Raw genomic sequence first — 21,678 nt, 5'->3', positions numbered from 1 at the left:
TTTCTTCGCTCAGCCCATCAGGTTGGTCAGCGATCCTCTGACTTTGTACGGTGTTGTAAACCGACTAATCTATACAGCCACGCGAGGCTGGGCAGCACGGAGTATTAGAAAGATACCCCAAAGCCGTTTTATTGCCCTGCGGATGTAATGTTAGCCATTGGTCCATGAACATTCGGCCAGCAATTGCGACATGCAGTATATATACAGTACGCCAGCTTCGGAAGGAAGATGGAAACTTTTCTACAAACGACTAGGGTACGTGGGTTCCCAATGCTTCCCGCTAGATATTCCGCCCTACTATGACTCTAGGTGTGATTAGACCACCAGATGAGGCTCTGGCAGTTTGCGTTGCTATACTAATCTACTTGGGTATGTGCATCGAGCCATACACCACTTCCTCACCGAGCCGGGTAATACTCTGCATTACCACAAGACGTTTTCCCATAAGGCATCTCTCTCTATTGAAAGCCACGATCGAAGTGATATCCAGCCTCCTGCTGGTCTAGAAAGGATCGGCCGGCCCATCTTCATGAGCTGTTCAACAGCCTGAAAGGCGAAGCTAGCAATCCAGCCGTCTCCAGATCATGTGTAGATAACGGGTCCATCCCCCAGTGGACCACCAGGGTGGGTGCGGACTAGTATGAATACTTCATGATACAGCCAGCGGCTCCGGGAGGGGAGGAGCGGGGGTTGACTGTTTTTCGTTTTCCAAGATAGAGGACTCACAGTGAAGAGTAACCTTGCTATATATGTCCCTACACAGACTTGATTTTCTAGAATCAACGTGACTTTCCTTATTTGGATGAGGCCGCTTTAATGAGGGCGCTCAGGGGTCGCTCACTGAGTATCTCTCATCACCGGTCAAGACTCAGTGAGCGCTCAGGTCCTACTCAGGGCGGGATCAGCCCACTGGCCACCACCGGACGCCAGAGGCCATACGAGCCAACTGCCCAGAGCGATTGTGATGGGGATGCACACCTTATGCACTTCCGGGCAATCGAGCCCGCCTGCTCGTCAATCTGCTTCTTCTCCCACCCAACAAACGTTGCCAGCTGCGCCTAATTTAACGAGAAAGTCAACCATTTGCGAGTGGCCGCCGAAAGCGGCGTACGACAGGGCCGTCTTTCCAGCTATGTCTCGCTGGTGAATATCCATTTCCTGCGATTGAATTAAAAACGCCGCTGATTCCACGTGGCCGGCCTACGTACTTATTTGTAGGCCAGCCGTATGCCCAGCTCAGGTCCAGAGCTTAGCTGCGGGTTTGATCCCCCGTGGCAGCTTCGGACTTGGCTCCCCGCAGGAGCCTCTCCTAACGACAGCTCTCTCAGCGCACGAACTGGGCTACAACAGTAGCTATAAGCTACAGCTATAGTAGAGAGTTGACTTGAGGGTTTGAAATAGGTGTATATATGAATCCTACGCCACTACTTAAACTGGCGGCTGGACGGGAACATATACAATAAGACGATGGAAATCCTTGCTATGGATGCCATTGTCTTCACAAGGGTTTGACTGTATCTGTAAAGGTTTGGACTAGTAACATCAGCCTAAGTCCTAATTTAGAATGGAATGAACGAATCAAATCCTATAGAACCTTTCGAAGTCCACTCAGCTGGATGCTTGCTAGCGACATACATAGCATGAAACTAAGAAAGCATTTATATGCTTTAGGCCTAACGGACATTTCTACTTGTTCTTCGTCTATGAGAGAGCATTAGACGGTGAAAATGATCAAGCGGGGTAGAAGGACCCATTCTGGCTAATGACTCACATAGCCGCATAGACCTTACAAGATTGGTAGATCCCTTTCCTAATGAGGAGTGGTCACTAAAAACAACCAAAACAATGCGCTTAGGCAAGGCTCCTCTCCATAAATTAAGATCTCGTTCAAGTGATTCTACATACTCTGTGGTAAGGATAAATAATCGTACCCCATGTCATGATGCTTCTAGCACCTTCCCATTGATTAGTCTACTTTCACCGTTTAGTATTGGAAAGATAGAGAGTTCTGAAGCCTTATTGTGTCTGACTTTAGGCCTAGCCGTAAGCAGGTAGGCCTAGACTATACACTGTAAACTACCCTTTTCTGCCCTACTCCCGCCAAGCCGCATCGATGATCTCCCTGACCGTGCGCGCCTTGATTTCGGGGAACTCCTCATTCAGAGTGTGGGCGGGCTTGAGGTCGAAGAGGCCCTTTTCAAAGAAGATACCAAACGCGGCGAAGAAGCCTTGTAGCATCGCCTTCGGGAAGAAGGGGTAAATAGCCGGGTGAGACGGCAGCTCAGTGATCTCGCCCTTACTGAGCTTCTCGATAGAGTCGGTTCCCACGGTGAACTTGTTGCCCTTGGCTTCTTCGGCAACGGCGATGAATTCGTTCCAGGTCACCTTGCCGCCGATGATATAGGCCTCCTTCTCCCAAGTGGACTTTTGCACGTAGGCGGCCACGAACTTGCCAATGTCCCAAGTATGCGTGAACACGACGGGGACGTCCCCAGAGCCAGGGATGGCGGCAAAGTTGTTGGCAATGTCGGCGACGAGGACCAGGGGGGGCATGTACGACTGGACCTTGGGCACGGCGAAGTAGTCAATGAAGTAGCCGGTGAAGATACTGGTAAACTCGAGAGAGGAGGCCTCGAGCGCGGCGAGGGTGTCGATCTTGTTCTTGGCAGGCGGGAAAATGGCGGCCATGCTGTTGCTGGCGTGAGCAAGTGTAGGCCGTGGAGATGGGGTCATGCCCGATAAAGGTCCGTAAATTGCTTACCTCTCTTGGTCTGGGACGGCCCAGATACTAGGAATGAATCTCTTGGTGGTGGATGACTTGTCAGCCGCCGCGATGAGAGCGAGATCGGGAGAAACAGGCGCGGCCGAGGTCAGGGTCGAGATGACGGTGTCGACCTTGTTCTTCTCGAGGACCGTGGTGATACTAGGGACATCGTCGTAGTTGATTACGATGATTTTGCCGCCAATTTCCTTCTCCCTGTCTTCCGAATCCTACGCGTGACACGAGCAAGGTCAGGTCTGCAAGCGGCTCAAGGAGAGTTGACGGGACGAGTGTGCCGACTTATCTGTCGAGCCAGCACGAGCACCGTGATCTTGCCGGTGGCGTTGAGAGCGTCAACGACGGCGCGGCCCAGGTTGCCAGTGCCTCCGGCTACAGCAATGACGGACATGATGAGTGTTGAAGAAGGGGCAAGATGGGGATGGATAAGTCAGAGATGGAGCGACGAGGTGGGTAGTCAATGTTGTTTGATTGAGACTTGAATACAGGGCTGCTGGAATAGAGGCGCGATCCACGACTTCTTATAAACATTTCCGCCCTTTCTAGACGCCCGGTCACCATTGGAAGCGTTCGGCTCTCCATAGGCGCTGTCATCGCTGTTGATTGCATGGCTCTTGGTTGTCGTGTGCTGGGAGCATTAATAATGCCTAGAGAGCTCCGGGTGCAAAATGCATCCGCCATATGGTCGTTTGCGGGGAGCATTAATAAGAGCTTCGGGTACAGAATATATCCGCCAGATAGTCGGTACGGGGAGCATTAATAATGCCTAGAGAGCTACGGGTGCAGAATGCATCCGCCAGCTTACCAGTACAGGGAAGGCCGAGGCAGGGTAAATTGACTCCATGCCTGACACGCTGCCTCTGTCCTTGGAGATACTCACACACGCATTTTATCGTTTGAGCTATAGAGTAACGTCGCTCTAGACTTCTAACGGAGTTTTATGACGCTGTATAGAATTGAATTCGCACGGAGGGTAAGCGCTCCTTTCGGTCTCGGTGTATACGGCTTCCCCTCGATATGATTACCAGCATTCGAAATTGTCCGAACACTGAAGTTGATCGCTGATCTTTAAAAACAACTCCACGCTGTGCTAATCTGTACCGTGATATGTCAACGTATTTCTACACGACAGTGAAATATAAAATCATACCCCTTCCCTTTTTCTCAGGATTGCAATACCTCACTTCCACTGTCGTCACGTCTTACCCTTTTCAACTCAAAACATTATTCCAATGGCTCCAGTCATTAAGAATGTTGCCCTTGCTGGAGTGAGTGCCATTTATGCCGACTTCTAATTGGCGACGTTCTTTCACGAACGTATTGCCAAATTTTGGATATGTTGCCCTAAACATTGGATTCACAGGCAACTGGTCGACTAGGATCGCGCATCTTGACAGCTCTCATCAACCTCGAACAATTCAATATCACTGTATTGACCCGTAACGCTTCTACTGTTACTTTCCCAGAGGGAGTCATTGCCAGACAGGTTGACTATACTTCTGTGGAATCTCTCAGTGGTGCAGTACGAGGTCAAGATGCGGTTATTGACTCCACGTATAGCCATGATTCCCAAGGGTCTTGCCGACTACTTGATGCATGCGTTGCGGTCGGAGTTTACCGATACATCCCGCCCGAATTTGGTTTGGATCCTACCAACTCTGACGTTCAAGCACTGCCAATTTTCCAGCGCAAAACTGAAATCGCCAAATACCGGGCCGAGAGGTTGAAAGGTTCGAGCCTTACCTGGACCGCCGTAGCATGTGGAGCCTTCTTGGAAGCCATTGAGGACGGGTTTTTCGGCATCAACCCCCAAACCAAACGAATTGAATGGTATGGAGAAAATGGGCATGTTGTTGCCCCTTTCTCTACGTTGGAGGCCGTTGGAAAAGCAACTGCCCAGGTCCTTCTACACCCAGAAGAGACAGCCAACCGAGTTGTGTATATCTCGTCTGTTGACATTGATCAAAGGCGCCTGGCAGAACTGGCAAAGGAGGCTCTTGGAGACGATGGATGGGAAGACTTTATCCTCAATATTGAAGAAAACTACAAGTGGGCTTTGGGCAAACTGCAAAAGGGCGAGGTTGACATAGAGGTCTTGCTAACGACACTGCGATGGTTAATAACATCTAAAGCTCACACGTATACTTGGGCGGAAAACGATAACGGCTTGCTTGGAGTGGAAAGCCTTTCAGATGGCCAGGTTAAAGAGTTTATTCGAAAGGCTGCTGAAGGAGTTTAGTCTCATAGCTAAACGGGTTTGGTTCGGACCAAATGCTCGCACAAGGATTCATAGTTCTCTTTAAATTCGTATCGTTGATGAATTCAGGTTCGGGAGTTGCTTCATTGCGTTCTCGTACTACATTCTTGAGGACCGGTGCAAGCTTTGTGAATTGCTGGTCGAAATAAACTAGAAGGGTTCTGTCTGTAAAGCCTGAGGGCTTGTACATCATGGTTAGAGTGTGCGTGATAGACAGTGGCGGCCCTCAAATGTCATCGCGCTATGGGCTTCAGTGTTCTATGACGTGTTGTTATGAGTGAACTAGAGACAGGACGTGTCCTGGGGATTTGGGAAACATATCCTTGTCGGCATTGGTATCTTATCGCGGATGGGTACCTTCAAGCAATGCTATAGCCGCACGCATTGATGCTGCGGAAGAGAAGGCTACTACGTCGAGTAGTGGTTGATCAATGTCATCTTTCATTCACAGCTAGCGATTACCGGCCGAAACTGAGGCAGCTGGGCCATCTGCCGGTGTTGCGGTGCCCAATGATATTGCTGACGGCGACACTCCCCCCCGTTTGGCTGAACAAACTGCGACGCACAAAGGCTGTCAACTAATAAACGCAGGTCCAGACTAAGCTCATGTATCATTCAACCGTCTAATAACGTATTCTCGTCTTGGGCGAAGCGCAAGGTGTTATGTTCGCTGCTAGCATTGGATTTACAGGCTTCGTGGTGGCGGCTGGGCTATGCCGGAGGAGGATGAATTGTCAAAGCCTGCGGTGGCCTCACAACGTTTGACCTCAGCAATGAATGAGTTCCATCCTAGGGGAAGTGTGCATGCTTTTACTGCGATGGCTGAAGCTGCTTTATAGTCTATTAAGTCTTGGCAGGAAGGATCCCTGACGACTACATATCTCCTAGTTAAAGGGATGTCCAGAGTAGGTTGCTACGCGGAAATCGAGTATTAACTCACCATAAAGTGCTCTCAGAAGGATATATACACTTTCACCTCTGATCAATAGGCGCGCCCCTCTAACTTCTGACATGGAGAAACGAAGTGCACTAGGCATATCCCAAGCATGCAAACTAGCCGTTGCTCTTAGCTATTTTCCCCTTGCCAGATTAATGGGCTCGGCCCGTATATGCACTGGCAATACCTAGGGACTGGTTTCTTAAATAATAAAAAAAAAAAAAACCTTTCGTGGTTAGACCCGCATACTATACAGTATATAATATCCCTATCATTTTCTAGGAAGTAGTATGCGATCATCCAGCGGATCGCCTCTACCAAGTGTGACGTGACAGGAAAGACAACTGCGCCTTTTGGGCGCTAATAGTGCTCTTCACCGTCTGGAACGTACAAAGTCAAGTCAAATACACTTCACGCAATATCGGTGCCCTGTTCAGATTTTGACCAACGGGCGACAAAAGAAGGTCATGGTCCACTGTACCCCATCAGAATATTGATACAAAGATATATAGTGGTATATCCCTGCCAGCGACCACATTGAGAAATTTGGTGTTTTTTCTTCTAATACCTACACTGAAGATCTCGTAGTATTGTTCTTTCGGTCCCGCTGTTTTGTATTATAGAGGAGTTGCTCTTTGCTCTCTTTGTTGTGGTGCACCACTCCAGACAGATCTTTTGACGTTGAGCCCACATCGTTCCAGCAAGAATCCAAGATTCAGAGTATTTGCAGTGATATGTTCTTACCTGTCACTGAGCCTGCTGTCAGCTGTCAGATGCGATGTATTCAAGGCCTAAATATCCGACGGGCATGGATATATATGCGGCATCGCAGACAGCAAAAAAAGCACCGAAATCCATTCGCTCAGAATCCTCCGTCCTACGACCACTGGGCAAAAATAAGCCCTCCAAACCCCAAACTTGGGCCACGCTAGGCATGCTTGCTTTTTCTGCGGTGGGGAAGAATGCCACGACGAGATCGAGGCTTCGAGCGGGGCGGGGCTGTCTTTTCGTGTAGACTCGGACTCAGATTTCAGTAAGCCTGAGGTAACCGGATGGGAGCTCCTCTCACGCCAACGCCCTCGTAAAGTAATAATAAGAGTCGGGTTGCCGAATGAATATCGGCCGGTGCGGCTCACCCAGCTCGGGCGGGAAAAGAAGACAGTTGATGTGTCGATCGATACATCACATTTCTCGCTCCAACGGTTCGACCCCAGATCGGCGGACACGGATCGCCCCACGAGCGATGGACACGAGGGCTTTTGTGCCGAGCGATGGACTACTGGGGGATCTTCTTGGGAATGCCTTCACTTGCAGCTTGAAGAACGAGGATGAGCGGATTTTACAACTCGCGAGGTCTGCCTTGGCCAATGCGCTGTCCTTGGAGATACTCAACCTCGTACTGGTGGTACGCAGTGGACAAGTGGACACTCTGGGCAGGACTAGCAACAGGCTGCAGATAGAGGAGCTCCATCCCTGTCCCCTGGTTCAATTTCGGGTTCCTTGGCCTTCTTCGAGCTTCCTCCGACAAAATCGAAGTTACTGACACATGCAATTCCAAATTTCAGGTCGCCGACTCGCCTGTTTCATCTCGTTTTCCAGCAACGAGTCGGTGGAGCCTCGAGTGCGGCCTCGACGCCTCCAAATGGACTCGCACAGCTCGGCCAGAAACACCCGAGGTTAGGTCGAGGCGCTAAGGGACGCACCAGCTCAAACTTGGCCAACCGAGTCATGATCCCAGTCTTTAGAGTTCGATTTCAGTGGGGCCAGAGGGCCCAAGCGACAATTCGAGCCGACGAGGCCGGTGGGCGACGGAGTCGACTTGCCCTGATGGAAGAGGATTCCGTTTGGAATAGAGGTTGCGGAAGGTGATGCCGAGTCGTGCTATCTCGAGATATCCCTCAGGAGGGAGCTGGTGAGGCATTGAACGCCAATTGTATCATGTATACATACTCTGCTCTCGGAAGAAAGCCATTATCGTGCGCCGGCGCCACCCCCTTTCGCCGCCGCGGCACACGATCTGGTATCGACCGTGACCAATGGCCTGCATCGAGGCAGATGAGGCATCGGGGGTTCCAACTCAAAATCGAGATCTGGTTGGCCACGTGGATCTAGCCCCTTGTGGTTTCATCTGCGATATCCTGATTCCTGATCCCTGATATTATTTACTGTCACTGAATCCTGATCCTGCGCCCACACACCCCCCGCATTCCCTGCTCTCTCTCTTTCTTCCCTTCTCCTCCTGATTTTGATCGCAAACTGACCTCAATTCGACCATCTCCCACAACGCAATCATGCCGGCGCCGGCGGAGGAAGCAATTCGCGCGGTCTCCGCGATGGCCACGCAACTCGGCAACCAGATCTCCGTGCACATGCTCAACTACATCAGCACGACAAAAGACCTCCCAAGCGGCTTCCGCGAGCTGTCCCACACCTTCCTCGACACCTGCCGGACCCTCTGGGCGATCGAAGCAGGCGTCACCGAGCTCGCATCCGCGAACCGCGCCCTCCCCGAGGTGATCATCACCGAAGTCGAGAAGAAATTTGTCGCCGCATACGCCGACTTTCAACAGCTCGAGAAACTCATCCTCAAACTCGTCCAGTACGAACACCGTGGGACATGGGGGAAACTACAGCGCGGGCTACATCGCCCGAACCAGGAACTGCATCGCATCCACGATAGCCTGAAGAAGACGAATGAAACCTTGCAAATATCCGGGATGGCATTCCACTGGTCGCTCGGCGAGGCGCGTCCCGAGGAGTCTGTCGGGATAGGATACGCGAGTCTGGCTGCTGCCCTGGATCGCATTGCAAAGGGCCGCTCGGCGATGGCGATCGACAAGGTGAACCCCATTGAGCTGGATCGCTCAGCGCGGTCGCAGTCGCCCTCGCACATGCAGTCATCCAACTCGCTGCGTTCGTCGAATTCGTCGCCGTCTGTTCCACCCAAGGACTCGGTTGGTTCACCCAACCGGGCGCGGTATGCGCCGGTCGAGGAGCGCGAGAGTCTGTCGCAGGAGGATCCCCAAAGTCTTGCGGACGACATGTCTTCCATCTTGTCGCTGAACACGTTCCTGGTCTCCGGTCGCGAGGGTGAAAAGTTTGGATCGATTGATCATCGCTCCGCGCCGCCTCGAACAACGAGCAGACCGGCTGTGACCACGAGCTCCGTTTCGGACGTCTACACGCGACAGAATGGCGATTCCAGTCCCCTTCGGTCGTCGCCCAGCCAGTCCGGTCGGCCGATAGCGGACTCGTTGCCTCGAGCGCAGGTTGACGGGCACATTCCGCGCAACAGTCTCACCTTTGCCATTCGAGGCCGCAATTACGCGCGGCTGGAGCAGCTGCTGAACAGTGGAGTGTCACCAGATACGCAGGATGATATTCATCCGCTGGTGGAAGCCGTGAGTCAACGCGACATGGAGAGTATGCGCCTCCTGCTCTTCTACAAGGCGGACCCCGACCTCCCCAATGCGCAGGGCAAGACGCCCCTTCTTCTCGCTGTCGAGCAGTCATATCTGGAAGAAGCAGTCCTGCTGTTGAAATTCGGGGCCGACGCCAACTATCGCTCAAACGCAGAACACGACTCCCCTCTGCAATGCGCCATCGCGAACAAAAACACCGACATGACAAGGACTCTCCTCGCCCACGGCGCGAACCCGAACCAAGAAACACGCAGCGAAACAACCCTCCTCATCCAAGCCATCCGTGACCGAGCACCAGCACCGTTGATAGCCCTCCTTCTAGAAGGAGGCTGCGATGCAAACCGCAAAGACAATTTCGGCAAAACGGCCCTCTGCGAAGCAGTCCAGAGCAACCAGCCCAACCTGGTAACAACCCTACTCGACCACGCCGCGAACCCCAACCTGCCCGGCCCCGAACACGCCCTCTGGTCCGCCGTCTACCGCCCCGACTGCCTCCGCATCCTCCTCGCGCGCGGCGCAGACATCCACAAGGCGCCCGGACTCATGGAACAAGCGACGAGCGTAAACAGCATCGACGCCGTCCGGGTCCTTCTCGACGCGGGCGTCGACCCGAATCTGAAAAAGGACGGAATCTACACGCCCCTTTGCTCGGCCATCCGCGACGATAGACCGGATATCATCGCCCTCCTCCTCTCGCACCCGACACACAAGGCTGATCCAAACCTCATGGCCTCAGAATACCCGGCGTGGAAATGCATTACGCACAACAGGCTGCACTTCCTCCCGGATCTTCTCGCCGCGGGCGCGGACCTGCACACGCCCCCCGGAATAGCAGAGTGCGCGGTTGAGCACAATAACATGAAGGCACTCACCTGGCTCGTCGAGCACGGGCGCGTGAACCTAAACGACCGGAACAGCCTAGGCCACACGGCGCTGACGACAGCCATCCGCGAGGATAAACCCGACACGGTAAAATGGCTCCTCGCGCACGGCGCAGACGCGAATCTCCGCGGGCAGGATTGGCCTATCTATATGGCGACCAAGTCACCCGCCCTCCTCCGGTTGTTATTACCATCGATCAAATCGCTTGCGGCGCACAAGGGCGTTGTTGAGAAAGCCGTACATGCGAACCAGCTCGAGAGTATAAAACTGCTCCTAGCAGCAGGCGCAAGTCCCGAGTGGAAAAACGGCGGCGTCTTCTCGCCTCTCACAACCGCGCTCCGAGAACGACACACGGAGATTGTCTCGTACCTCCTCGAGTCGAAATCCAACGGCGGGGCGGGTGCAGACCCCAATGCCCCCGGTGAGCATTTACCGCTGGTAAAAGCCATCCGGCGGTGTCCCGAGAACGGGGATTTCTCGATGATTGAACTCTTGTTGGAGAAGGGGGCGGATCCAAATAAGTGTTATCGCGAGTGGAACGCGATTATGCAGGCGATTGAGAATCGGGATCTGCGGCTGCTAAGGCTTCTTATCGGGAAAGGAGGACCAGTGGATTTCGAGGTAACGGATGATGCTGGGAGGAATGTGCTGGAGATGGCGGAGATGGAGGGGTGGGCGGAGGGGGTACAGGTATTGAAGGAGGGTGGGGGTAAGTAAGTATGTCTGTATGTACGATGGTCGGTGTTGGGGGTCTGCATGGCACTGAAGGTGTTTGTGATGCATCTACGCTGTTTGTTGTATATCCCCTCCTCATTGTTTCTTTTCCTTATTTCTGCCTGTTTGTTCCCTTTTCTCACGCTACAACGCCAGATATCCCTTTAATGTTAGCATCAAGATTGGCCTGATATACATGTACTCTAATGAGAGCTTGCAAATGTGCTTATCTTTGCTTTATATTGTCTTGTCATGCCTAATGTCGGAGTTCTTCCTGGGTTGTCTCGAGCTACATACACGATCATCAGCAAAAGAGCATCATCGGATTTGATTATATACCAGCTTTTCCTGAGCGAGTAAAAGCCCTTGTGAACTCGGCAGAGACCAATATCGTAGGGTATCGCTCGTCCGGCCCCGAGGCCAGCTGCGCATACTCCGTACGGGACATGGACGCGCAGGGGCTAGGGCTACCCATATGGGACCCGTCCGGAGCGATATTTGAAACGAATCTAAATAAACGTGGGGGATCGGGTAAGTCATCCTCTCGCCTACTAGTTACTCGGTCCCTTCCAAACCAAGTCATGCAGAGTGCTCATGCACCACAGTGGCTAAGCCCTTTTCAGAGTCTGCACCTACACTCTCGCAATCCCGAGACGAAACTAACAATACATACATACCTACATTTTTTCTCTTGCATCACCGGATTATTGCATGATTCACGATTACTCAAGACTAGGCTGCCCGGGTTCCATTGGCGCAGGCCGAATCTGCTCAACATGCTACTGGCGTATCTTGATATTTTCTCTTCGAGGTAGACTATGCTTAGCGGATGGGATGTGACGAGCTGGCGGTCCCAGGGACAATGAAGAAGCATCACAGAAGGTGCGATCGCCATATTCGCTTGGCAGATGTGACGAGATGGTCCTCACCCGCCCAGTAACGACCGGACTGACCTCCACATTCCAGGCGCAAAGATGTATAAACCCGGTCGAACGAGCCATCTTCCTCGTCATGAACTTGGCACACACAAGGTACAACAGCAACAGCCATGTCTGCACCGGGCCGGGGGTATGGGAGTCGTGGGTTTATTCTCCGAGGGTCTTGCAGAGGTTCATATCGGGCTGGCCTTCGACAAGAGGGTTTCTGTGGATGGAGGCGTGGTTCATCCGTTGCAGGTTGCCAGTGAGCGTGTGCCTCTTGTCGAGAGTGGGATCGCGCACCCGAGCTTTATTGCCAGTAGTGCTGTGGGCATCGAGGAAGCGCCGGAGTATTATAGGCGGTTGAATTAGTATGAGGACAGTACGGTGGTTATCCGGGTGGGGTAGGGGATGGGAAGACTTTGGGTCTGGGAATGAGTAGTTCAAATCGTGTCGATCTATGTATTGATGGATATGGAGAGAGATGGATGATATTTAAACCATGTACATCAATTGGTAGAGACAACATGCGAGCGTAGGATATAGGTACCTATACAGACTTGATTTTCTAGAATCAACGTTCGGGGCTACAAAGTAGAAATAACAGCAGAGCAAGACAACGGCAACGCAAAGCCCGCATAAAACAGCCAAAAAGGCAAGGCCTTGCTCGCCGATATTAACCCCATACATATCTCCTTAAACGACAGGAAACGATTCGAAGAAGGAGTAGTAAAATCCCATACGTCAAAGCGGTATAGAATGTGGAGAAAAAGACCGCCGGGTCAAGGGCGTTTATCTCATACGGCTTGATCAAGGCGTTGTATGTAATCTGGCGAGGGTTCATCTGCGCTTGCCGAATCTCGGACTGGGATTTCAGACCTGCGTGCCCGGTTCGAGCGCCGAGACGCTGAGCTCGCCGGCGGAGAATAGTATCCGACGAGGTCTCGGGCATGGAGAAAAACATGAGAGCCATGATGGGAGCGGACAACCACAGCAGCTCCCATGAGCTCCATCGCCAACCCTTGGCCTGGACTGCAAAGCCTGCAACAAGTGGGCCAAGCGCCGGACCCGGCATTGCTCCTCCGCCCCACAGAGCAATGACATAGAGCATGGCAGTTGCGCCGTAAAAGTCACCGTAGCTGGCCCCCGGAGTGGCAAGACAAGGTGAACAAAAGAATCCAAGAAGAAATCGTAAAACGAGTATACCACCGATATTATTGACCAGAGACATTGGGACACAAAGAATCGCAAAGAGGATGTAGGTGACGATGTAGGGCAGTGTGCGTCCGACAGCAGGAGCAGGGATTTCCGAAAGAGGCGAAAACAGCACCGGTCCCAGACCATAGGCGAAAACGTACATGGACAAGCCCAAAGAGGCGATAATGTTGCTGACGCCGTAGGTCTCCACGATATCAACTGTTCCGCTGGTATACATCGAGGAGCCAATATAGACGGTGGTGTAGAGGAAAAGTAGCATGGCAACCCAGAGCTTTTTGCCAAATGACCAGTTGTATGGGTTCTCAGGGTCGTCATTGCCATACCAGCTAATGATGACTGTGATGTTGGTATCCTTGCCGGCGGTCTCTATATGCGCGTCGTTTAATGACCGAGGGCATTTAGGCTCGCTGTTCGATGGCCGGCTCGGACTCAGGTATCCAACTGGCAGTTGGAAATCCGGTTCTTCTTCGGGATACCGGGCTAGCTTCCTGCCACTGGCCAGACGCAGACACTGCCCGAAGATCGAGTCACGCAGTAGATCCCACATCTTGACGATAGATATGGGTCGCTGATGAACGACATGGGGGCCGGCCACTCGCTGCCATACTTATATGTTATGGATGATTAGCACACCGGTATTGCGGCTAAAAACAGCGTACTTCTTCTCGCTGTGCCTTATCAAACTATACTAGATGTGTACAGGGCGCAAAGCTAACCTAATTCAGCTAGTTTTGCGCGCAGCAGGGGGTTTCCCATTGCCCAGGTGCCGTTGGCGCTACTGGGACGTCTTACCCCGCCAGGCTCGCACCTCAACTCTACCTCTCACCCCAGCGCACTAAGTCTTCTACAGAGGAGTAATAATGGACTCTGATTGCCACTCCTCTCAGACAAACCTCGAAAAGTATGCCTCCGCAATCCATATCAACTCTGTGAGCTACTACTCGCCATCGCTAACAACGCATCCAGGCGCCACCAAGCTCAAGCCCCTGCTGCTTCCCCGCTGCACTATGAGTCGCGGCCCCCTCTTAGGCCCGAAGATCGGGTGTAAGTCATTCTCGAGACATGCTCTTGTCGGATCCTGGGAAATTGACACTGAGCTTTCTTGCAATGTCCATAGTCCCGGGGCGCCGATTCTCAGCGTGAAACTCTCAACCGACGGGCCTGAGCCCATCGAGCTGCGAAATGTTGACCCGTCCAGCTATCACGGGCACCGCCTTGATGTTAACGTGACGGTCACCTACCACGGTGTCAACGAGAACGGCAACGAAAGGCTGGAAGAAGCGCCGCCAATTATCTTCCACACGTACGCAATAACAGATCCGACCGTAGCCATGTCGTGTTACCGCCAGAGAAACGACAACGAATGGGAGGAGGTCGAGTCTGAAGAGGGTTGTCTGGGCTACGTAGATTTCCCCAATCAACGCGTGCATGTCAGTGACCACGAGGACTTTGTCAGTTTAAAGGCCGGCGAGAGCTGGACGACTGTCTATGCAGTGGCTGATATCAGTTATGCGTTTCCCACCGACGTGGTATCAGGGGATCAGTTTCGGTTTCGGTTTGATGGATGCAGACTGGACTGGTGGGACTGGGGCAGTGTTGAAGACCACGTTGATACTGTGGTGTCCTTGCCCTCATTCGGGACGTATGTTTGTGACCCGCGCGACAATGGGGGGAGGCCGGAAGTCGTGATTCCAGCCTCGAATGACATTCACTTTACATATGTGGCCTAGGTACAGTGACTGAGCCCTACGGTAACCTGCGGGGTCCTGGATTATATGCTGTTGTGGGAGGCTAGAGAGCATTCAGAGACGAATCTCGTTGTCGTTGCGAGGCCGAGTCGGGGCACGGCGTCGCTGGCGCGCGAGGAGGCGCTTGTTGCCATGTGTGAGTCTTAGAGCACATATCCTGTCTTGACATTGTCGGAGTCTTCCCTCTGTCTCCCAACTTGCCTTGCTTCTTTCTCTCTTCCGCCCACCTCTCCCACCTTCCTCCGTCCATGCCCGCGTCTATCCCTGACCCCTCCTGGCTATCTCCATAGGTATGATCCACGCGCGGTGCGCAAAGCCCTCCGCAAGCGAAACTGTCGCATGTTCGGCCTCGGAACCGATGGCTACGATTCCTGCTTCTTAGGCGTCGACAACGACTCGTACTACTCGTACCGTCTTCTCGAGTGGTGGACGTTTGACGACAAGAAAGATATCGTTAGCCTCCTTGGCAAGATCATGCGCGAAGCCGCGGTGTTGGCTCCTACGGGGAATAGATATAAAGGAGCAGGGTCAGACCTGGAGGAGGAGGGTCAATAAATCTCTTGCAGGTTGGAGTGTGGTCTCTGGGTTTTGGTGGGTCGGTACGTTTTCGCTACAGAATTATGTAGATTAGAGGGGGGATGTGGGACAAGCTGAGGTCCACGGACTGAGAAGTAGTTGGGTAGAAGATGGGTCACGTCTACTTTGTCCGTGTGGTTGTGAGCTCAAGGTGGCATACGGCTTACCCTAAGCGTTGTTGTGCTTTGCGTGGCGTTCAGTCTTTTCTGCCTTTTTATATAGTAGCCATGTGCTCAAGCCTGGATGTCTGGCTTGTCTTTTTCGATAGCGAGAGAGAATGACATCACCCATCGTTGTTCATCCATAGATATTGACAGTGCAAGTTGCGTCTTTCTCTTGGATATCGAGCGTTGACAGCGGATAGCATGCGGCTCTGGCTAGTGATGGAGGCTCAAGGAGCACGCGACCAGGACCGAGCCCGCAAAGGCATTGGCCCGCATACCGACTTCTGGCTGTGAGTAATACGGCCCGTATACTGTGTATGTACAGTTATCTTCCCAGGGTTGTTGAAGGCCTTTGGGCTCTTAAAAATGGATTTCTTTGCTGTATATCCTCTGCTGTGGTTACTGCTATTGAAGCCCATACACAGCGAGAGTCAACGCCTTCGTTCTCCTCGAAAAAAAAAGAAAGAGACCACGCCAGTCATAAGGCTCCAGTCGAGAAAGACCACAGGCCATTTCATGTAGCCCCGCAGGACAATTGGCTGCACTGTATTGTTGAAGAGTAGAGTAGGTGTTGAAAAGGGTATCGGGGCAGGTGGAGGGCTAACGCGCGTCGACTCTGCCGCGGAAAAGTGACACGGCCACACGGCTGGATTGCGAGGAAGTCTTGGTGTGAAGGGTGTTTACTATGCCGCGAAGAGGATGGAGGATGGTATGGCGCGAGGAGGTCCCAAGGGGCTGTGTCCTTTGCGTCTCTATACGTGTAGGTCTTTTTGAGCCCTTACAGGGCTTACCATAGGTGTACTTCCGATGTATAGACCTGAGATAGGTTGTATGCTGCAGCAGTAATTGGCTGATAGTTGCCACTTCTCTTGCTTGTTTTGAAAGTGAAGTTGCTATTAACTGCTTCTTTCCAATGTAGGTCAGTTATCTTTGAACATATTTGGTATCTAGTTTACCTCCTTGCTTAGTTACCTTTTGCCTCTGCCAACTCCTTCCATACTTTTCGCTTGTGATTATCCCAAGAGCTCATGGCGCTAAACCAATATATCATAGCCTGACTTTTCCGCCTGCAAACAGCCATCCAAGTCTCAAAGCCTCTATCAACAAGAGATCATCCTAACCGCGACCTAGATGTCGTGGTCTGAAGCTTTTCCCTCTTGACTGCTTGCAGTTTTGCACAAGTGTACAAGTGTATTGTTCATTTTATCCGTGGCGCGGCACTAAACCAGGACACGTTAGGCGCTGACGATTGTCATGCAAAGAGCGGGGCCTTGTATACAACGATTGGCTCCCCCGCTGTCTCAGATAATCTAAGCGGATCCAGCCACGCAAGTCGAGTGGAATGTGGAGATTCGCATCGGGCTTGGCGTGTCAGCCGCGCGACCCCCCTGACTTCACCAAACTTTCAGGTCACTTTTTTTTTTCTCTTCTCTCTTCCCTCTCCTCAACCGCGGAACCCACAGGCGCGATCACGCCATAGCCCTACGGGATGATGTTCTCCCAAGCGCCCCTATGGCTGCTGCTTGCCAGCTACAGCTATACACGCCCAGCACTCGGAGCCCTGATCGAGACTCAATCCGAGGACGATCTGCTCTCCTTCGTGACGGTATTTGCGACACGACGCCGGTAAAAGACATTCTGGATTCCGCGCTGATGGGATTAGTGACCAGCTCCCGAATGTCCGCGCACTGAGATTCGATGTCGACTATACAGATCGCGACCGCGTTAGCCCGGGGTACTGGTTCGTCTCGCCATATGGGCAGATGGATCCCGAGCCGCATACCCAGCGATATACGCCGTATCAGGTTGGGCCGTATATCTATGATGCGGATGGGGTGGGTTCAGTTGAATGGAGCGGCTTCCTTAAAAAGTTGCATGCTAACCAGCTTTATCGCGTAGAACCTCATCTGGGCCGGCTCCCCGCTTTACGAGAATCGCAACGTCTTCGACTTTCGCGCCGTACACAGTATCGGAGACGAACCGCACCTCTCATTTGTCCTCCAACACAATCATGAAGGCGACCTCGGCAGCGGCATGATCATGGGCAACGACTACGAGATCAAGCATCAGATCAAATACCCCACGGATAAAGGCCTGGGCGCATTCGACATCCACGAGTGGAACGTCCTGGACGACGGAAAGACAGGCTTGGGAATCGCCTATCGTATCCACGAGGTCGGCATGGATTCTCTAGGTCGGCCAGCGGAAAAGACACACGTGGCCGCTGCGGGGTTCACCGTGCTGGATCTCGAATCCGGAAAGCTCCTCTGGGACTGGGATGGTGTCGACCAGATTAGTCTGACAGAGAGCTATCGGTACGGGCCTGAGTCCCTGCCTGCAGCCTTCCCCGGGTGGGACTACGTGCACGCCAACTCGATTGACCGAAACGCCGAGGGCAACTATATCATGTCCATGCGATTCACCGACACCATCTACATGATCTCCGGCGTCGACGGGCACATCATGTGGTGACTCGGCGGGAAAACCAGCGACTTCAAGCAGGACTTTATCTTCTCGCGGCAGCACGACGCAAAATTCCTCGAGTCGAACGGGACACACCATGTCATTTCCTTCCTCAACAACGCCTCTGACGAGGAGTGGGCCGGCGAGGTCGTCTCCTCCGTCCTGATCGTCGAACTCGACGCAACCCCCGGTGTAATGACAGCCAAAGTCTTGCGCCGATACAACCGGCCAGACGGACAACTGACGCGCCTCCGCGGAAACGCGCAGCAACTCCCAAACAAAAACATGTTTGTCGGGTGGAGCGAAGCCGGGTATATCAGCGAGTTCGCGGAATCTGGCGAGCTTTTACTGACAGCGCGTTTCGCCTCGTCCCGCTTCAACACCTATCGCGCATACAAGGGCGAGTTCATCGGCCGACCCAAGACACCCCCGGACCTCGTCGCAACCGTCTCGGGGACAAACAAAGTCGACCTCTCGACGACCTTCTACGTAAGCTGGAACGGCGCGACGGAGGTCGCGAGCTGGAGGTTCTACGCGCAGGCGACTGAATACAGCAGCCCAGTTCTTGTCGGCGAGACGCCGCGCGTCGACTTTGAGACCATGTTTATTTCGTCGGGCTTCCTCGACTGGGTGCGCGTCGACGCAGTCGATCGCGACGGGAACGTCCTGGCTTCCTCTGCCGTCCAGCGCACGCAGACGCCCAAGTACTGGCGCTCCGCTGCTTTTGCGTCGCAGGATGATCTCACGCCGACGAACCCCGCGCACCTCGTCTCCGCCGCCGCGACAGCCAACTCGACGTCTGCGGCCTCGGCCTCCAGCGGCTACGCCCCCTCGACAGCGCACCAGCAGGACGTCAAAGAGGTCCTGGCTGTCGCTGATGAAACGTATAACCTCCTGCAGATGATCAGCGGTCTCTTGGTGTTCGTCATGCTGCTTGGGCTTGCGTATGCGGTGTTTGTTAGTGGGTGCTGTGGTGTTTTGCGCAGGCGAGCGAAAGGGAAACAGCCGTATCGGCATAAGGGGGATGAGTATGGCGAGGAGGCGATTGGGTTGAGGTCTGTGCCGCCTCAGTGATACGTGTCGGGCATGTGGCGTGTGGACAGCCGGGTTGGAGCTGCCTTGTTTCTTTAACATTGTATATTTTTCCCTCGATATATATTTACTTAGCGACAATCGGTTGCGGTGTATAATTGCTTGTACTTCTATATTGTTCCAAGACTGGTTTGGAAACCATATCAAGAACAGAGGCAGTTAGTGAGCCCAGTTCTCCGTGTATCCCCGGATTGCGCATCCCCTGTTACTAGATCGAACCTGAGAGGACTATTCTAGAAGGCGCATCCAAGGGTTCTATAGGGTCTTGCCTGAGGAAAAGCGCGTCTTGTGGTACTTCCCCCCTCGCTATACTTCATGTGTACTATGTGCTGGAGTGGTACAAAGGTGACCCTTTTGGTGCAGAGGCAAGGATTCAACAGCTGCCTACGACCGACTGGTAAACTTGGATGTTTTTGCGTTGAATTACTGGCACATGCTTATTGGTCCTTGGTCGAATTTGGTTCCAAGGTCGAGGCAGCTTCTTGGCGAGCCAATACATCGAGCCCCCCCATAAATGACTTCCGTACCTATGATCATTACCTTGGAAGAGGCTTCCCTGCCAACCAAACAACAACCGCTTGGCTTGGCAGGCGCCAAAGATCGTGGGTTGTCGCATGACTGAGACTCATGACATCAACCGAAATCTCCAACAACCGATGTTTCCGTCAATTTGACTCCCTTCATATCTTGTCAAATGCAGGCAACTTCAACGATGGAAGGCAAAAGGAACGTGGAATCTCATACCAAGGCAAGTTTATGTATGCTTATCGCCAATACTATATCCATACTTATCGCTTTCACCTCTTTGTCAGCCGCTCTCTGAGCGCGACAAACATATCCTCAGCATCTACGGAACGGTGCCATCTGGAGGGATCCTCGGACAGCATGCTAAAGTACGTCCGTCTTGTGTGTCATGGCTCACTCTAGTACAGGGCATTCCCTCCGTCATACATAGCTGATGTAAAGATAGCAGCGAGTCTACTTCGACTCGGGCGATTACGCCCTTTCTGCTGCCAAGAGAGAGACTGACAGCGGCGCCATCCATACTGGCACCTCGCATCCTGTCCGCGGCAGCATCTCGCATCCTTACGCGCCGATCCCCAACACCAGTAATGTTGTAACGGGTGCTAATGGTCCTGGCTTTCATGGCAAGGATTATCCTAGCACGGGACTTGTCAGCAGTCCGCTTTCTCAGGAGAGTGATACTACTGCTGAAGATTATTTCGGAGACCAAAGTGAAGTCACTGATTAGCGTGTGATAAAAGTGAAGGTTACTGGAGGGTCAATAACAGATGCGGCCATAAAAGCTTTATCCATAAGTCTTGCAAATTTGTGACAGCGTGATAAGCTATGTGGTGGGAATTATGATATACCATAGCACTCAAGATTGCAATTCGTAGGTTTCACACTTATATGTTATAGGACGTTGACCTCTTGCAACAGCCCGGAAATATAATCCGAGGCTCGACTGGGATTTGATGAACCGGCGACGAGAAAAGACCCCATCTCGTATATGAGGTCTAGGCACGTCTCTGGGTATGTATCCCACCCCCGCAGCAGCAAAGACATTGCAATTCCAATGGACATTGTACTCAGTTATGCGATAACACACCCATGTTGAATAACAGCAGTAAGAAACATGGCTGCAGTAGCGAGCTAGGCAAACTGCCTGGAGGCTGGTGTTTATCATGTTACAACCCTGATGGGTATATGAGCCGCCAAATCCTGCGGCTTCTGCGACTGTCCTTCTTTTACCTTGGTACGGCCCTACCAACAGCCTTCAATTCGACCTCAACGTTCTCGAGATCGCCTAAGCCGAGGATACCAACCGGACCCTAAAACCACCTCCAACGCCAAGCCAACCCCAGCGTCCCCATCTCCAGTACGGCAACAAACACTGGCCCCACTCGCGACAACACCCACATCTGCGCCAAACAAGCCAAATGACAAAACACAAGATGATGGCTCCTTCCCCTCGGAACCGTTCCTTCAGATAACATCTGATTTCAACAGATCATGGTCCTTCGCCGACTTCACCGACGACCCATCACTCAACGCCGTCGGGACCTTACAATGCGACATTTTCAGGCGACATTCCTCTTTGAGGAGCTACAGCAGACTGAGACCTACGATATACTAAAGTTACGACAGCTCTGCAAACAGGAGAAGATATCATTCTGGCATTTCGCGCAGGCGGTACCTTCTTTTTCATAGACCGCGAGGATATTGATACTACATCAAACTATACTAGTCAGGATCCATCCCACCCACAAGCTGGAACGGGAGCTGGCCTTGCATTTGATCCGAGCTTGTGCTAGGATAACGTTGTTCTGCAGGTGTCCGTCATTTCATCCACGCTCTCTGTCTTTAAAGTTGGAAGGCAGTGGTTAAGCGTGTCAAACGTAATATATCGCAATGATATTTTCAAAATTAGGATTGTCAACGGTCCGTGGCTGATGCCCTGTCTAGCGCTGAGCCCCCTTTGTTACGAATTACCCCGCCAAAACAA

At 52.5% G+C, this 21,678-nt stretch overlaps 7 protein-coding genes across 7 annotated transcripts; 5 read left to right on the top strand and 2 right to left on the bottom strand.

The window, feature by feature from the left end:
* Positions 1 to 2,091: 2,091 nt before the first annotated feature.
* On the bottom strand, positions 2,092 to 3,170 carry BJX68DRAFT_255303 (NAD(P)-binding protein; the record flags this gene model as incomplete). The annotated part of the gene is made up of 3 exons (XM_071043022.1): positions 2,092 to 2,695; positions 2,762 to 2,991; positions 3,045 to 3,170. The coding sequence occupies 3 exons, from the start codon at positions 3,168 to 3,170 to the stop codon at positions 2,092 to 2,094; spliced, it is 960 nt and encodes a 319-aa protein (XP_070899168.1).
* An 841-nt stretch (positions 3,171 to 4,011) lies between these two features.
* BJX68DRAFT_255305 (aromatic alcohol reductase) lies at positions 4,012 to 5,018 on the top strand (the record flags this gene model as incomplete). The annotated part of the gene is made up of 2 exons (XM_071043023.1): positions 4,012 to 4,047; positions 4,143 to 5,018. The coding sequence occupies 2 exons, from the start codon at positions 4,012 to 4,014 to the stop codon at positions 5,016 to 5,018; spliced, it is 912 nt and encodes a 303-aa protein (XP_070899167.1).
* Positions 5,019 to 8,264: 3,246 nt separating this feature from the next.
* Positions 8,265 to 10,994, top strand: BJX68DRAFT_255301 (ankyrin repeat domain-containing protein; the record flags this gene model as incomplete). The annotated part of the gene is made up of 2 exons (XM_071043021.1): positions 8,265 to 9,207; positions 9,550 to 10,994. 2 exons carry the CDS (start codon positions 8,265 to 8,267, stop codon positions 10,992 to 10,994), a joined length of 2,388 nt encoding a protein of 795 aa, XP_070899166.1.
* A 1,082-nt stretch (positions 10,995 to 12,076) lies between these two features.
* On the bottom strand, positions 12,077 to 13,673 carry BJX68DRAFT_266875 (major facilitator superfamily domain-containing protein; the record flags this gene model as incomplete). The annotated part of the gene is made up of 2 exons (XM_071045639.1): positions 12,077 to 12,233; positions 12,652 to 13,673. The coding sequence occupies 2 exons, from the start codon at positions 13,671 to 13,673 to the stop codon at positions 12,077 to 12,079; spliced, it is 1,179 nt and encodes a 392-aa protein (XP_070899165.1).
* Positions 13,674 to 13,936: 263 nt separating this feature from the next.
* On the top strand, positions 13,937 to 14,958 carry BJX68DRAFT_93483 (uncharacterized protein). The gene is made up of 2 exons (XM_071050037.1): positions 13,937 to 14,027; positions 14,093 to 14,958. Exon 2 carries the CDS (start codon positions 14,134 to 14,136, stop codon positions 14,854 to 14,856), a length of 723 nt encoding a protein of 240 aa, XP_070899164.1. The 5' UTR covers positions 13,937 to 14,027; positions 14,093 to 14,133; the 3' UTR covers positions 14,857 to 14,958.
* On the top strand, positions 14,959 to 15,524 carry BJX68DRAFT_93480 (uncharacterized protein). Its single transcript, XM_071050036.1, has 2 exons — positions 14,959 to 15,010; positions 15,165 to 15,524. Exon 2 carries the CDS (start codon positions 15,214 to 15,216, stop codon positions 15,427 to 15,429), a length of 216 nt encoding a protein of 71 aa, XP_070899163.1. The 5' UTR covers positions 14,959 to 15,010; positions 15,165 to 15,213; the 3' UTR covers positions 15,430 to 15,524.
* A 1,582-nt stretch (positions 15,525 to 17,106) lies between these two features.
* Positions 17,107 to 20,421, top strand: BJX68DRAFT_266873 (ASST-domain-containing protein; the record flags this gene model as incomplete). Its single annotated transcript, XM_071045638.1, has 6 exons — positions 17,107 to 17,220; positions 17,285 to 17,449; positions 17,514 to 18,062; positions 18,117 to 19,132; positions 20,014 to 20,062; positions 20,140 to 20,421. The coding sequence occupies 6 exons, from the start codon at positions 17,107 to 17,109 to the stop codon at positions 20,419 to 20,421; spliced, it is 2,175 nt and encodes a 724-aa protein (XP_070899162.1).
* Positions 20,422 to 21,678: the final 1,257 nt, after the last annotated feature.

This window comes from Aspergillus pseudodeflectus (genome assembly GCF_044049435.1).
Source record: "Aspergillus pseudodeflectus strain CBS 756.74 chromosome Unknown BJX68scaffold_21, whole genome shotgun sequence".
Taxonomy (NCBI): Eukaryota; Fungi; Ascomycota; class Eurotiomycetes; order Eurotiales; family Aspergillaceae; genus Aspergillus; species Aspergillus pseudodeflectus.
Note: the sequence above shows the minus strand (reverse complement) of the source record. Positions and strands in the feature narration are given on the sequence as shown.